Source organism: Sturnira hondurensis, unplaced genomic scaffold (assembly GCF_014824575.4).
Source record: "Sturnira hondurensis isolate 20B ecotype Veracruz unplaced genomic scaffold, ASM1482457v3 Scaffold0003681, whole genome shotgun sequence".
NCBI classification, from domain to species: domain Eukaryota; kingdom Metazoa; phylum Chordata; class Mammalia; order Chiroptera; family Phyllostomidae; genus Sturnira; species Sturnira hondurensis.
In genome coordinates this window covers 6,158,953-6,173,921 of record NW_028076312.1, presented here as the reverse complement: position 1 = coordinate 6,173,921, position 14,969 = coordinate 6,158,953, and the positions used below count along the sequence as shown (strand labels likewise).

Below are 14,969 nucleotides of genomic sequence, written 5' to 3'. Positions count from 1 at the left end.
TCTCTGCCATGTTCTCAATTATTCTCATGCAAACATGGCCAAAGATGAGAGAATCTGGAGCTGTTTAAAATGTAATGGATACTCAACAAATAATTAATGAAAAAATGTAGAGTGAGAAAAGCATCAGAAAATATTTTGAAGATTGGCAGGAAACCCAGAGCAGCTCCTAGAAGGCGTTGTGATCTTCTAGAGTCGAATCACCATAGTCTGATTCCTCCTTTGTAGAGGTCCAGGGAGTAAGAAAGAGAGTGAACAACCACACCCAAGCCAGGTTCAAGTGCCACCTAGGTCTTATGAGGGGCATTCAAGTGAGTACAGGCAGCGTGGAGCCGTTCAGAGCCGTCCAGTCACCAAAAGCCAGGTTACAGCTCCCCCATCCTGCACCCGCTTGTTCCCAGGCTCTCGGGAAGCCTGGCTCCTCCGTCTGTATTCCTTCGGGATGCAGAACTAACGAGAACTAAATTCTGTCTTCATTTCTTATCTAAATGAGTGAGTCCATCAGTCTCCTGGAGCTGTTGCTCACTTTGGGGAATGAAGTCAAGTCTTCAGCAGGCAGCCAGTCTTGCTGTCCAGACAGCTAACACGCTAGGTGTGTTGCACATGCACATTTGTGAACAGTGTGTTGACTGTCGGTCTTCTCTGACTTCCCTCCAGCAAACCCGTTACGAAACTTACGTCAGCATTCTGAAAGAAGGAGGCAAGAAGCTCCTGAGTAGCAGCGAGAGTGAGGCTGCAGGACTGAAGAAGTCACATTCAAGTCCATCGCTGAACCCAGATTCATCTCCCGTCACTGCCAAAGTCAAGCGTAATGTGTCAGAGAGGAAAGATCACCGGCCTGAAACACCCAGCATTAAGCAGAAAGTTACTTAGAATCCATCTGCGACCAGGAAAGTGCTGGTCATGGAGCAAAATAGAGTTTTTCAAGATCTTTCTGGTAAATCCGTGAATATATTTAAAAAAAAAAGTCTGTGACTAAATGGTGCATTAGTAACCTTTTCTATTGTATATTTTTTGTTAGTTTCTGTACAGATTGTCTCTTTGCTCTTGATTTCTTTGCTTTGGTCATTTTTGCAACTTGATACTAATGCACCTTTTTGTGAGGCAGAGGGGATCGTGATTTCAGAGGGAATTATGTGTCCCTTCTCCTTTGGTTTTCTCTCATTTGCACTCTGCTCACTTGTTATGTATTTTCAAACCAACTGTTACACTTTTTTTTAAGGTTAAAAAATTTAATCCATTGTGAAACACTTAACTGGACAAACTTTGTAGCTTAGTAAATTCTAGCCAGAGTTAATATAAACCTTTGTATGTGAGATCTCTCCCGGTCACAGAGATAGAGTTGAGCACTCACAGAAGTTCAATTCCAAGTGACAGTTCCGGAAATCATGGTGGCCCATGGGCTGTGGGGCCATGCGTGCATCTCATTAGCACTTACTGTTGAGTCCTGACCCTGCTGACGGCAGGGAGTGGGGTGCGAAGATCACAGACTGGAGGCCATAGGAAGCAGGCGCCTTGCTTCAAGTGCGGAGTCCATTTCAGCCAAGCAGAGAAAAGAGAAAGCGGAACATTTTTGCCATTGAAAGTTGAGAAAAAATGACACCAAGTTCATTTTGTTTTCTAAAGAACCGTGACAACACGCAGCTCTTGGGAGCTGTGGCGGTAGGCGTGTGTGCGGTCCGCAGAAATTGTTACCTCACTCCTACAGGGTCTAGACTAGGAATCCAGAGTCATCTCGGCTGTCAGCACCTTGCCATCCGGGAAGTTATACATGCCGAGGCATGGCTGTAAGAATAGTGGGGTCTTAAGCAAAACAAAGTGAGAGAGGAAAACGAAGTCACAGTTTTCCAACAATGGAATACTGACTCTTTAAAATCAATCTAATAGTAGTAAGTAGTCTGAATGAGTGATGGTTGGGAAGCTGAGGAAGCTACTGGTTGCATTTGCAGAGTTACTTAGTTCATTCTTAGTCTTTCTGCTAGCCACTTCTCTCTGCTCCTACTGAACTCTCTCCTAAAAATAAACACTTTATTTTACATCATTTCTTTCCATCTACTCAAAATAGTTCTGTTGACCTTTAAGTCATGCGCTGTTCCAGTGACCATCCCTTTGAAATTCAGGGCGATAAAAAGAACCCTTCCTTACACAGGAAGAGAAGGGAGTGAAAATTGAGCCCACTGTGAGTTAGAACTTTCTGGTCACGAAACCTGGAAACTTTGCGACCCTTAAAAGCTGTCATCCCCACAACTTCAGGACTAATGGAATCTCTTTGAACACCCCGTTCCTCCCACAGAAGTTTGCTCTAGTTCTACTCGGTCTTTTAGTTGAAGGTACTATGACCAAAGAAGCAGGGACTCTGCATGCATTGCGTGGTTCCAGTGAATCAGAGGGGGCTGCTGGAAACCAGGGCAGTCTCCAGTGGTATCTTGTTCTGCTGTTCCAGCATTTAATTACTGGATTATTTATTCACCTTCCCTTCCTTCACCTCTGTAAGTGTTTGTATTTTGATGGTGCCCAGAAAGAGGAGACCCCTCTGTAAGGTTGTAGCTGCTTGTTCTTGGATGAGGATTTTGCCACACCTCTGAACAACTCACTCCAGCCCTCTGTGTCGTGTAGGTGGAGACAGTGACTGCATTTCTGTCTCAGACAGGGCGCTGACCAGTATGGTGCGTGGGCCTGAGTCGCTGTTGGAGCTGCTGACTGGATTCAGGATGTCCGCAAGGGAATTGTCTTTTTTCCTAGGATCTGAGCAATCAGCCGGTTTCTTTTCTGCCTTGATATCTATCCCAAGGTGGAGACAGAGGGGTACCCAGATCCCGTCATCTTCAAACTTCAGCCACCAAAGGAAAATAGACATCCCCACCTGGCCTGAATGTGTCTGCCCACCCTGTGAGTGTGTCTGTGTGCACAGGACATCTCTGCGTGTTTTCCTTAGAGCACTTGATGTGCGTCGAATGGTACCGTGCTGCCGTGTCTGACGTTCAGAGTGCCGTGGCTCTGAAACACTTGGTTCTCATCGGCAGAGCAGCCTCATCCCCATTACATGGCTCACTGATGTTATCTTCAGGAACTTCTGGACATGCTAGTGGAGTATTGGGTGCAAAGGGCACTTCTGAAGCTGCAGTATACTGTGTTTGCGCAGTTTGTCGTTGAAAACAACTGCAAGGTTCTTTGAAGAGTCAGGATGGCAGGTCGCCCTGGCATGGTGCTGTCCATCTTTAGGGGCTGGGCTGTGAGCACCTCCTCCCAGTGGCCTCTAGGTTACTGTCTGTTGTCAGCGCGCCTATCAGGCCACAGGTTTATCCTGTAGAAAGCAATGGCCCCTGGTTTGACTGCACTTTGACACTCTTGCCCATAGCCAACCTTCCTTCTGCGGTAAGTTCTTTCCTATGGTATCGAGTCAGAAGATACTGAAGACATTCCTTTCCCAGCTAAGCCCCGCCTACAGCCAGTTCACGGTACAGGGAGCTCTCCCCCTTCTCCTCCTCCTCCAGTAGGTACTCCCCACCCCACCCATGCCTCACCCACTGCTCAGCATCGGGAGCCTTGGGACTGCTCTCCACGTGGTAAGCATTATCCTTCTTCACATACATACACTTGACATTAGTTTTCAGTCTAGGAATCTGGATAGTCATCAGAATACCTGGGTGATAGTCTTGTTGCACAGTTGACCGTAGAGGTGGCCCGTGTGTTGAGTCTTCCCCCACCTCACATGTTGACTTTGATGGGGAGATGTCAGGGATTCATGGTTAGCAATCAGAACTTAATTACTGTCATGCAGAGTTCTTATGTTATAGCTAGCCCATAGATATTAATTGAAGTGCACTTTTTTAAAAACCTATTATGAGCTCTTAGCAATGCCTAATTAAGCCAAGCAATACTTCTGTGCATTTTGATCAGTCTCAGTAAGACCAGCGTGTGGCAGAGTCATCTGGCGGCACCGCAGTTCCTGGGCCAGAAGCAGCTGTACGGGACCCCCTGTGCCGCTCTGACTGCCGCCTTAACTCAGAAGAGGGGGGTTTCCCAGTTAGAAGTGATACGAGGGAGTTAATTCTGCAAGAGGAAAGTTGGTTGGCTTTCTGAGGCCAAGCCAGCTGGAGTTCGTATTTCACCCTGTGGCCAAACCCCAGAGTTTCTGAGGCTGGAGAGGAATCTAGACAACCAGCAGGGAAGGAGGCCCTTTGCCACCTAAGCACAGAGGTTTGGACTCTTGCGCTGGCCCCTGCCTGCCTTCCCTCCGTCGCGTGGGGAGCCCGGAAGATGTTCTGAGACGAGACAGGGCCTGAGGCAGGAGCTGCACCTCTTCTCTGCCTTTATCCCTCATTGACCTTAAACAAGTTTCTCCACTGTCGAACTACCAAGGCTTCCTTGGGTTTAGTAAGTTGCCTTGAAATTCAGATCCCTTCGCCATTTCTCCTTGTAGCCGCCAATTGAGTTCGCCGGGGGTCCGTCAGCCTTCTTGGTGCAGACCCCATCATCTAGCTCTCCGGGACCATGTCAGGTTTTCAGCTGGTCACCGGCCACCTTCATTCTTTCAGCAGCGAACAATCTTATCACTTCCCAAATGACAGAACTTTCCCCAGTTGTTAAATTAGCACTGTTAACGAGGAACCAGAGCGGCATCCCAGGACTTGTTAAAAGTAGAGTCTAGTTACGAGTAGTGGTGTGGTGTGGGGTTTAAGTGGCACCTGCTTTTCTCACAGAACATCTGACTTCCTCTGACAAAAAGAGGTCAGTCACCTTTCCAAGCAGGCAAGCCTCTGGGCCGGCCTCGCCTGGAGCTTCCCGGCTGTCTCCTGCCCCGGGCCCAGCCACCAGGCTGCCCCAGGCCAGCCCATCTCTCCACCAGCCCTTTGCCATCCTCCACCATCAAAGCGTCCACAGGACTTCCGAGACCAGTAGTTTTACTGCAAAGTTCACCCAACAAACGCCTCTCCTCTCAGATTCCTTCTCAGTGTCTCTCTCACAAGGAGGACGGAAGTCCAAAGTCATTGCCATTCTCGTGTTGTACCTATAGTATCCAAAGCCCAAGGGGGCGGCCTTCTGCTTAAGACAGTGCATGCAGAGAGAATGTCGTCACAGAAAGAATGTCAGTAAATACTTGAATCTGCATGACAGTTTGTCGACTTGAATGCAACAGCAAGAAAATATTGCAAGTTAAGTAACTGTATATACAGTAGGATTCCTTCCATCTCTTTGGCTCATCTGTGGAATTCACGTGTGTATCTAGTTTTTCAGGCCTTTGGAAAATATTCATATAGATAGTATGTCAGACATCAAAGAAAATGCTTTCCTGTCACCTGCCAATGTTGTATTTGTGGGTATTTATGGTTGTATGTATGTATATGTATCAATGTGTAGATTGTATATCAGTATATGGTATATGTACATCAAATTTATTTTTGTCCTTAATAACCAGTGTGATATGAAAAGCAAGTAAAAACCTCATAGGATTGAGTATATAATGCAGTTATTGAGAATATATATATAGTGGTACTGTTTTATTAAACTTAAATTCAAATGATATTTTGATTAAATTTTTGTAATAATAAGATTTTATGCTAGAAAATTTCATCTTTGAGCTTTGAATCACCAGGGCAAAAATGACTCTGAACTAACTTTGTGAAACTGTTTTAGTGTGCTGTGTACAATACCAAGAGGGGTAGCTCATTATAATTTGGGATTACAGAAAGGGGGGAAAAATCAACAAACAAAAAAGAAAACGGCAGTCTTAGCCACTTCAGTATTCAGAGCACTCAAACGTGAGCCAAACCGGCCGTGTTGGGCTTTTTACGAAATGTGATGCTGTAAGGCACACGTTCTTTATTGTTGTAATCAGCCCAGGGAAAGGAGCTCTCGGAACTAAGTCCGCACCCACCGTCCGGTTTGGGTGCCTGTACCTGTTCCGTAGTAGGTCCAGCCACTCTCCTCCTGCCGCATCCTTGCTTCTTTGCTTTAGAGAAGTGGCGCACACACTAAGGTGTATCAGGGCTTCCCGGGATCGGGTACTGTGGTCTGGGTTCGCAGCTGCACGGACTGGCGTCTAGTGTCGCAGGTAAAAGCATTCTCGGACAAGCTATGGACCAGGCTAAAACTTCATTTGATATTTTTATACTTCAGTCTCTTTTCCTGCCTCTCCCCAAAGAAGAGCCACTGGCCTTAGTCATTTGAGCTTACTGCTTACCTGACAGCATGTACAGAGAGGACTAGAAATTACAGTTCTATTAACCAGCATGTGTGGCTTATTCTGCGTGAGTGGTGGAGGGCCGTGAGTCTGTGTAAACATGCTGCCTCGTGTTCTTGCATCTGACCTGGTGTAGAGAACTGAAGGCGTGGAGTGGGAGACTGATCTTCGGCTCCAGGCCACCATAGTGTGTTGGTAGTTACATTTCAGCTTTTCTTATTAACTCTACAGTCACAGACTGTTTTTGCAAATATATCATACTTCCCGACTTGTTCTTGACGTGCAGTAAACAGGCTCTGTGACTGATCGGCAGGGTCTTTGTTCTGCAAGACTGTGTTTCCTTCTAAGAATTATAGTGCTTTGCAAAAACATCCATTCTATTCAAGAATCATATACAGCAGGAGTAGCAAAAGTAGAAAAGCTTCATTTTGGGCCTTAATTATTTGAAATGTTTGGACTTTCAGTATAAAGCCATGTAGGTTATAAAGCCAAGTAACTATTTGGCGTGGATAATAATATCTACTCTTCGGAGAGTATATATGCGCATTGATTTTAATGCCATTAGCATACTTTTTTAAGCTATAGAAACAAGAGTACTTAGACCAAATGAAAGTTGGGGGGGTGGGGGCGTGTGCGAGCTAGTCACCTTTCCTTTGGGGGTAGAAGTGCATGTGCTCCGTCCTCTGTCCCAGTAGGTGTGTAAGGGGAAAGGGTCACAAGTCTAGGCTTCTCACACATGTATGTACACATAGTGTTTTAAGTTCCACAAACTCGAGACACCAAGGCCAGAGTGCTCTAAGGAGGTGATGGGCAGAGGCATGGAGATTGCCTGACAGGAATGTTCTCCCAGGGCGGGGAGGAGTCCAAACTCCAGTGCGCGACTTGGAGGCGCACTGCATTTCAACAAATGAGGGGATACACATCGCATCCTTTCTGGCACACCACCACATTGATGACTCGCTTGTCATCCACAAGCAGCCACTCTCCAGTGTCCCCCAGTAGCCAGGGGAAGTTCCAGAAGGCTGGTGTGCACCATCTTCCAGGGCAGCTTGCTGCCTGCTCTGGAGATCGTGTGCCAACGGAGAGGCGACAAAGCGCTCTCCGCGGAAGCACCGTGTGCTTGTCCACTCTCCCCTCGGCGCTGCCCTGCTTCGAGAGCGCAGGCTGAAGGTTGCTGAACAGCCCGGTGAGCACTTTTCCTTCAGCAACCACGAGAAGGAACCTTGCTAGTTAAAATATGTTTCCCTTTGCGGGGTAGAGTGCTAACCTCTTCTGTATAGTGTTGTAAAATAAGCACCTTAACTTCAATTCCTGAAAATGTTGGTTAATGGAGAGAATTTTGGAGTTTCACTGATTATTTCTCTGTGAGCCCGCCTTGGTAAGCCTCCAGACCCCAAGTCCCAGCCACAGGCTCAGCCTCAGGTCTGAGGCTCCTCGCCCCGACCCCTGATCCTGGGGCCCTTGGAGGGTGGTGAGGCATTCTCTCTGCAAAGAGGAGCTTCGCCTGGCCTCCCACTCCACTGGGGCTCCTGCTGAGCAGCAGGCACACCCCGGGTTTCACAGGCTCCTTCCCTGGCTTTAGGAATCCAGCTGTCCTAATGGGCTGACCTTGCTGAGGCCAGATATCAACTCTGAGAGGGACTGAGTCACTGGGGGTGATGGCACGTGACAATGGCATAAAGATAATTCTCGGAAGGAAGCCAAGACCAGATATTTTTGCCTTTGCACCCAGATTTCTGGAAATGGAAAACCTTCCATTTCTGCGGGGAGGGTCAAGGAACACGAAGCTCACCGCCTAGCCATCCTGCTCAGTCCGGGGGAGAGCTGTCGGGTAAAGGCCTGAATGCCTCCCCGCATTCTCTTCTACCTCAAGTCATAGGAGCCCGTTGCTGGAGCAGAAGTCGACCCAGTGGAGAACTGATGCCGTCAGCCTTGATGGCTGTAGGACAGGCAGAAGGGGGTAGTTTGTATTCTTAAATAACACACGTGTGTATATAGAAAGCGAGCTTTTTAACTTTCTGACCTGTTCCCTGGACTAGATTCACTGTGGCTCAAACTAATTGGCAGTGTGGAACATTCCTTTACCTCCAAAGTTCTCTCCGCCAGTCATTTCAGTTTCGTTGCAGTCCTGGTGCCATATGTCCCTGCAAATTGTGAAAGTAATTAGTGACAAAGTAACCACCACCTCCTTCTCAGTGGCCAAACTGTCAGCATCAGCAGGCCAGGGTCAGCCAGTGGTACTGAGCCCTGTTCCTCGTCACCACCCAGGAGACGTGAGACAGGCCACCTCCTGGAAAACGGGGGCGTTTGTGGTGGTCGCCTTTTGGATGGAACCGTAATTTATGTGGATATTGTTAAAGTGTTTAAAACTATTTTGAAAATTAAGTTTACATTTTACAGTTGCTTTCTTTTGTATTAAACGAGCTGTACGTAAAGATTACAGTTCGCTGTGTTGCAGTACCCGAACCGTGCAGCACTCGCCTGGTGGCGTCGGTGCTGTGGGTGTACAGCGCACTTCCCTAGTGTGTAAATGTTCATGAGTGGAACTGCTCCTGTGTTTTTACAAGTTGGGGGTAATTTGTTGTTTCACAACAACAAAATTTATTGCATTGAAATGGTTTTTATGTGATAGAAATCATGCGAAATAGTGAAGGATTTAAAGTATGTATATGATATATGTACATGTCCAAACTTTAGAAAGAAATAAAACTGACAAATTTCAATCATTTGGGGCATGTCTTTATTTGCTTGGTTAAGCGCCTAGAATAGTACCTTTAAAAAATCCAAACAAGCAACACAACGTGTCCTGCTTCTCTGAGAAGACAGCCACAAGCCCCACAGTGGGAGACTCGGCCACGGTGGCTGAGGGAGGTGGTGACAAGGCCAAGTTGCTGACTCTGACCAGCCTCCTGACTGCCATCATCGTCGGGGCTTCGAGAGGGGAGGCACAACACTTTCTGAAGTGATTTCAAGAATGCATCTGCATTCCCCGTCACCCCTAATACCACGCATCGAGGCCAAGGGCAGAGGAGTTCATTGCTGCCCTAAAATGCAAACGCTGACCCCTGCTTCCAGGTGTCTTGTGTGTACTTATCACTTGTTTGATGTGAACTGAACTTAGTGGTTAAAATAACATCTCTGTCCTTGGAACATGAAAAAATTCCACCCTGGTCAATTAACTTCTGAGTATTGGAGACCACATTTTAAGTTTGGGGTTCTGGGCATTTGAAATGAGGTCGCTGGTGACATCCTCCTGAATGTAAAGGAAACGGCTCTCAGAAGAGATCAAAACCATGGTGATGTGTGAACCTCACGGGAATAAAGGGCTTGGGCCAGGGGAGAGCAGAGATGTCTTCCAACACCCTTGGCTTGCACAGAAATTCCGTTTGGAATGTGAGCCTGAAACATGAATCTTAAACAAACATCGAATCGCTGTACACCTGAAACTAGTATAATGTTATATATCAATTATTTCTCAATATTTTAAAAGACCAGGAAAAGAAAAACAAAACCACAATCTGCAGTGTCCAGTTGTCCTCTGAGGCCACAAGTTTTGTGTATCTTACCACATTCTGTTTGTTGCACAATTAATAATATTATAACCAGAGGATACATAGGTCATTTGTAAGAGATGGGCAGTCAGGAGAGGAAACTCAAACCCAGAGCAAATTAAGATATTATCGTGAAAAAACTGGTAGCTCTAAATAATGTCTTATCCACATTCTATTCCACAGTACTCTGAGATTTACCAAATGAAACTGCTGAATCACTCAACTTTTACTGAAGAAAAAAAAAAACCTGTATGCAGTAGGAACTATTGGAGACAGGCATATTAGAGGGGAGCATGAGCTCTAAATGCTGCAGACCAGCGGGCTCTAAATTGACCGTGGGCGTACCTGTAAAGTGAATTATAAGGGAATCGGCAATTACTGGAAGCCAGCCTGGGTTCCCAAGAACAATTCATATGAGATTATGTTCATTTCCTACTTTGTAAGATTAGGCAGATTAGGAAAATGCAGTAGACAGACTCTCTGAGTTCTAAAAAAAAGAATTTAACATGGTCTTGAGTGTACTATGCCTGGGCAAATAGAGAAATACTGTCTGGACGTTAGTGCCGTGGGTGGATGTGTGACCTCTTGAATGGTACTCACTAAGCCACAGGTGGCCAACCCAAGGCCTACAGGCCAAATCCAGCCCTCCACCTTGTTTTATCCAGCCCTGCACCCTGTTTCTACCCCATAGCAGCACTGAGCTCTTGCTTAACTGTTAAGGAGTAGTTTGTTATATTTATACAGTCCTAAAATTGCATTCGGTCCTTTGAAGGCAACCTGATATGGCCTCCAGTGGAAATGAGTCTGACACCCCTGCATTAAGGGGTTCCTTTCCACCTGGAAGGGCAGAGCTTGCCTTATGGCCGTCTCTGTTCAACCTCATAATAACTTGACTGAAGCTACCAGAGATGAGTTTGTTAAAAATGTGTATGTCTTAAAGCTGAGAAAGAATGATTATACTAAATGACCGAATCAGGATTTGGAAAAAATCTCAGGCAGAGAAACGGGGCAAAGAAACAGTGTGAAATGTAAACGAGTACCATCTTTCCCTTCAGTTATAAAGAAAAACAATGACCAGGGTCAAGGTAGGACCTTGTGCTGCATAGGACACAGGAATGAAGGCCTCCAACTTTAATCCACGACAAGGGCAGTGAACTAGGGATGTGGCCGCCAAGCCCACGTGTCCTTCTCGGGCATGCTCTCTCTGCAACATCTCCAGGGCAGCGCAGGTCCATGGCATTGCCCTTCGCCAGTGGCACTGCACCTGCATAAATGGCCTTGAGACTCAGGACGCCAAGCGGAGAGCGTGCAAGAGCAGCAGCCAGGATGGAGAAAACGAGAACGATGAAATTAGAGGTACGTGGGCGATGTGTGAACCCGGCAGGGGCAGTTGACCTGTGACGGAAAGAGGGGAGACTGGCTTTAAGTGCACATCGTGAGGGAGGGCCATGAGGAGTAGCTATGACAATCTGAGGGGTTTTACTAGGGCTGGTTATTGGAACCTGCAAGAAGCAACACAACAGCTCAGTGGGAGGGACAGCCTCCCACTCAAAGCCAGGGCGACAGACAAGCCCCAGCCAACAGCGCAGGTCAGATGTGGGCTGGCAGGGGGAGAGGTGTACAGAGAACCAAGAGAAACCTCAAGTGGGCAGTTGGATTACAATGACATTAATACATGTTACGATTTAAAATCTCTACTGAGCACTTAGATGCCTGGCAATTTGCGAGCCGCTTAGCACAGGTCCTCTTGTTCCATCTCCATGATAGCTCAGTCAGTTCTGTGAGGCCACACCACTGTCGCCCCCAACAGACAGTGGAGGACAAGCCTGTGGCCGGCTCCCAGGTGGCCTTCGCACAGGGCGGAGGCTGTCTGCACAGGTTGTTTTCCTCCATGTCTGTTCTGGTCTCAGCTTCGGGCCTTCCTCCATGCTCCTGTGACAGCCTGTGATGGGCTGAATGCTCACGTCTCCCCCAAATTCGTATGCTGAAATGTAACCCCCAATGTGACCAAGGCCTTCGGGGGATTAAAGTCATAAGCGTGGAACCCTCAGGGGGAGACCTGTATAAGCAGAGGCCCAGGAGCCTTCCCCCATGTCTGGCTGAAATGAGAAGTCAGCTAGCCACAGCCTAGAGAAGGGTCTCACTGCACCCCAACCATGGCCTTGGCCTTCCAGCCTCCAGAAAGGTGAGCACCTACATCTGAGGTTTTACAAGCACTTGGCCCCCAGTACTTGTTATAACAGCAGCCTGAGCCAAGACGCACCCCGTGTTGTCTTCACGCCAGCCTTGCCACCTGGGGAAGGGGGTGGGGAAGCATGTGTGTCCTTGGGTGTCTGTGTCCCCATCCCTTCCTTAGCTGTCACTTGGGGTGCCTGCAAGGACAGTTGACCCTTGAACAACACAGGTTTGAATGCGTGGTCCACGTAGACTCAATTTTTTCAATAGTCAGCCCTTCCAGTCTGGGGTTTCGCATCACAGATTCAACAAACCATGGGTCGAAAACTCTTTTCTATTCGCATTTGGGAAACTGCGATTGGGCATGTGAAAATACTATTTCTGATCTGGTCGGTTGAACCTGGGGGGATGCGAGTGTCCTGAGGGAGTCAAGCGTTCTGCCTGAGTCTTCCTGCCCAGGCTGCAGAGCTGGAGCCCTCCTGCTGGCCCCGTTCACCAACTGGAACGGGTTTTTATCCCGGCAGTCCAGTGGGGATGGTGCTTGTTGCTTTTTCTCACAGCAGTTTGTGGCTTTTGTCTCGTGGGGACAAGGGTATGGGGGTTATGCCTTTCCTTCAGCAGCTGCTCCTTCCTTCCCAGGGCTACTTTCTCAGGACTTGCCAGTCTTTTCTGTGAGGTCCATGGAGAGAGCCTGCCCTCGGATGTAAATGCCTCTGACATCTGCAGCCCCCAGCTGCTCCTTACTCTCCCTGCACTCAGCCTGGACCAGCCCATTAAAAGGGGCAAGTGAGAGCACAGCTCCCGTTGCTCCCGGACGTCTTTACCGAGACTGCAGGTGGATGGTCAAACGCCTGCAACCTCAGGGCTCTGGTGGGTTCAAGAAAAGTCAAGGATAATCTGACTTTTTTTACTGTAATGGTGGGAGCTATGTTTTTTTTCAACTTTTACATCCCAAGCAGAAGCCAGAAATTGATTTGTGTGTGACCGAAAAAAAGCGATCGAATTGTGTATGACAATTGCATACCCCAAATTTCCTATTCTACTTTCCTGAACTGTATTATTTTTATCAATGATTCTCTCGGGTTTCCAAGTATGTTACCATATAATCCACATACTTCTCCAGTTTTTATGTTTCTAATTGTTTTCTTTTGCCTTATTTCATCTGTTAATATCTGTGGTTGCCAGATTGGACAAGTGAAAATAGAAGATGCTCCATTAAATTTGAATTTTAGATAAGGTAATTTTTTCAGTATGTGTCCCATGCAATTATTTGGGGGATTCAAATTTAATTGGTGTCTTATTTTTTATCTGGCAATTCTACTAGTATCTTCAGTACAACATTACATAGTAATGAAAACAGTGGGCATTCTCGACTTCTCCCTCACCTTGTGTACATTTTCTATCATGTTAAAGAAGTTTCTGCAATTCCCTTTCATTAAGTGTTTTGTTTATCTGCCAGGAATATTAAATTTTGTGGAAGCCTTTTATACATGCGTGGAGATAATCATATGATTTTTCTTCTTAGTTTTATTTACATGAGGTGTTATATAGACAGATTTCCTAACTATTGATCATTTTGCATTTCCAGGTCCACTGCTGCTAGATTCTATTTGGTCACTTTTTTAAATGTTTGCATCAATATTCATGAGTAAGATTGGTTCAAATCTCTATTCTGTGTTTATTTATTGATGTTATCTCTGCTCCATAACAAAGAATTTGGAAGTTCTTTTTTAATAATTTTAGAATATTAGAATTACCTAGACTTTGAAAACTTCATTATAAAACTACCTGGTTTGGTACTTCTTTGTGAAATGAATCTTCAACAATTGCCTCTGTTTCTTTCATGGAAACTGCTCTGCTATGGTGTTCCAAGTCTGCTGGGGTCAATTTTATGAAATTGCATTTAAAATATTATTTGCATGAAGTTGTGCAAAATAAGCTCTTATGGCTGTTTTTAATATCCTGTATTTTGAGGGCTATTTTCCCCTTGACATTATTTATTTTGCATATTTATGCTTTTTCTTGATCAGTTTAAATGCTGGTTTGTGTATTTCTGTGTTTTTTTCAAGGGATTTTGTGTTTTGATATTTATTTTTCTGCTCAATTCTGCTTTAATTTTTCTTATTTTCTCCTGCTTTTATTTTATTAGTAGCTTTTTGAACTGAAAATCTAATTTTTCATTCTTAAGGACTTACTGTTATTAAGTAAATAATGTTATTAATTTTCTCCTCTGATCAACATTATAATTATGAAATTTAGTGATGTTTAGTGTTTTCCTCATCGTAGTTTAGGAGAAATTTTGCAATTAAGATTATCATTTCAGCCCTGACTGGTGTCAGTCACTCAGTGGGTTGGGCGGCATCCTGCAAACCAGAAGGTTGCCCATTTGATCCCCAATCAAGGCACATGCCTGGGTTGCAGGTCCCCAGATGGTGGTGGCATGTGAGAGGTAACTGACGGATGCTTCTCTCAGACATGAATGTTTCTCTCTCCCTCTCTTTCTTCCTCCCTTCTCCTCTCTCTAAAAAATAAATAAATAAATAAAATCCTTTTTAAAAATATTTATTGTTTTTCTATGACAGTGTCCCAATTTTCCCCCTTTGCTGTACTCTGCCCAGCCGACCTGCTGCTCCCACAGTCAGTCCCCACCCTGGTGTCCATGTCTGTGGCTTATTCATATGTGTTCCTTTACTCGTCCCTTCCCCTTCTTTCCACCCTTATCGCCCTCCCCTCTCCTCTGGTCACTGTTTGTCTGTTCCCTGTTTCCATGCCTCTGGTTCTATTTTGCTTGTTTGTTTGTTTTGTTCAGTAGGTTCCTCATATAGGTGAGTTCATATGGCATTGTTTATCACCTCCTGGCTTATTTCACTCAGCATAATGCTCTCCAGTTCCATCCAGGCTCTCACTATGGGTAGGAGCTTCTTTCTTTCTGCTGCGTAGTATTCCATTGTGTAAATGCACCACAGTTTTTTTTATTGTTGTTCATGTGCAGTTGTCTCTGCTTTCCCACCACCACCACCCCCATGCCCAGCTCCCACCCTTCATCCTTCCCCCCCTTTGGC

General features: G+C 46.0%; 1 protein-coding gene across 5 annotated transcripts in view; it reads left to right on the top strand.

Annotated features, from left to right (window-relative positions):
* Positions 1 to 8,904, top strand: part of PSD3 (pleckstrin and Sec7 domain containing 3) — a 572,156-nt gene extending 563,252 nt beyond the window's left edge. For all 5 annotated transcript variants that reach the window (XM_037042118.1, XM_037042117.1, XM_037042121.1 and 2 more), the window contains one exon: positions 655 to 8,904. In XM_037042118.1, coding sequence (XP_036898013.1) covers positions 655 to 870 — 216 coding nt within the window. In that variant the 3' untranslated portion in view covers positions 871 to 8,904. The remainder of the gene's footprint in view (positions 1 to 654) is intronic.
* Positions 8,905 to 14,969: the final 6,065 nt, after the last annotated feature.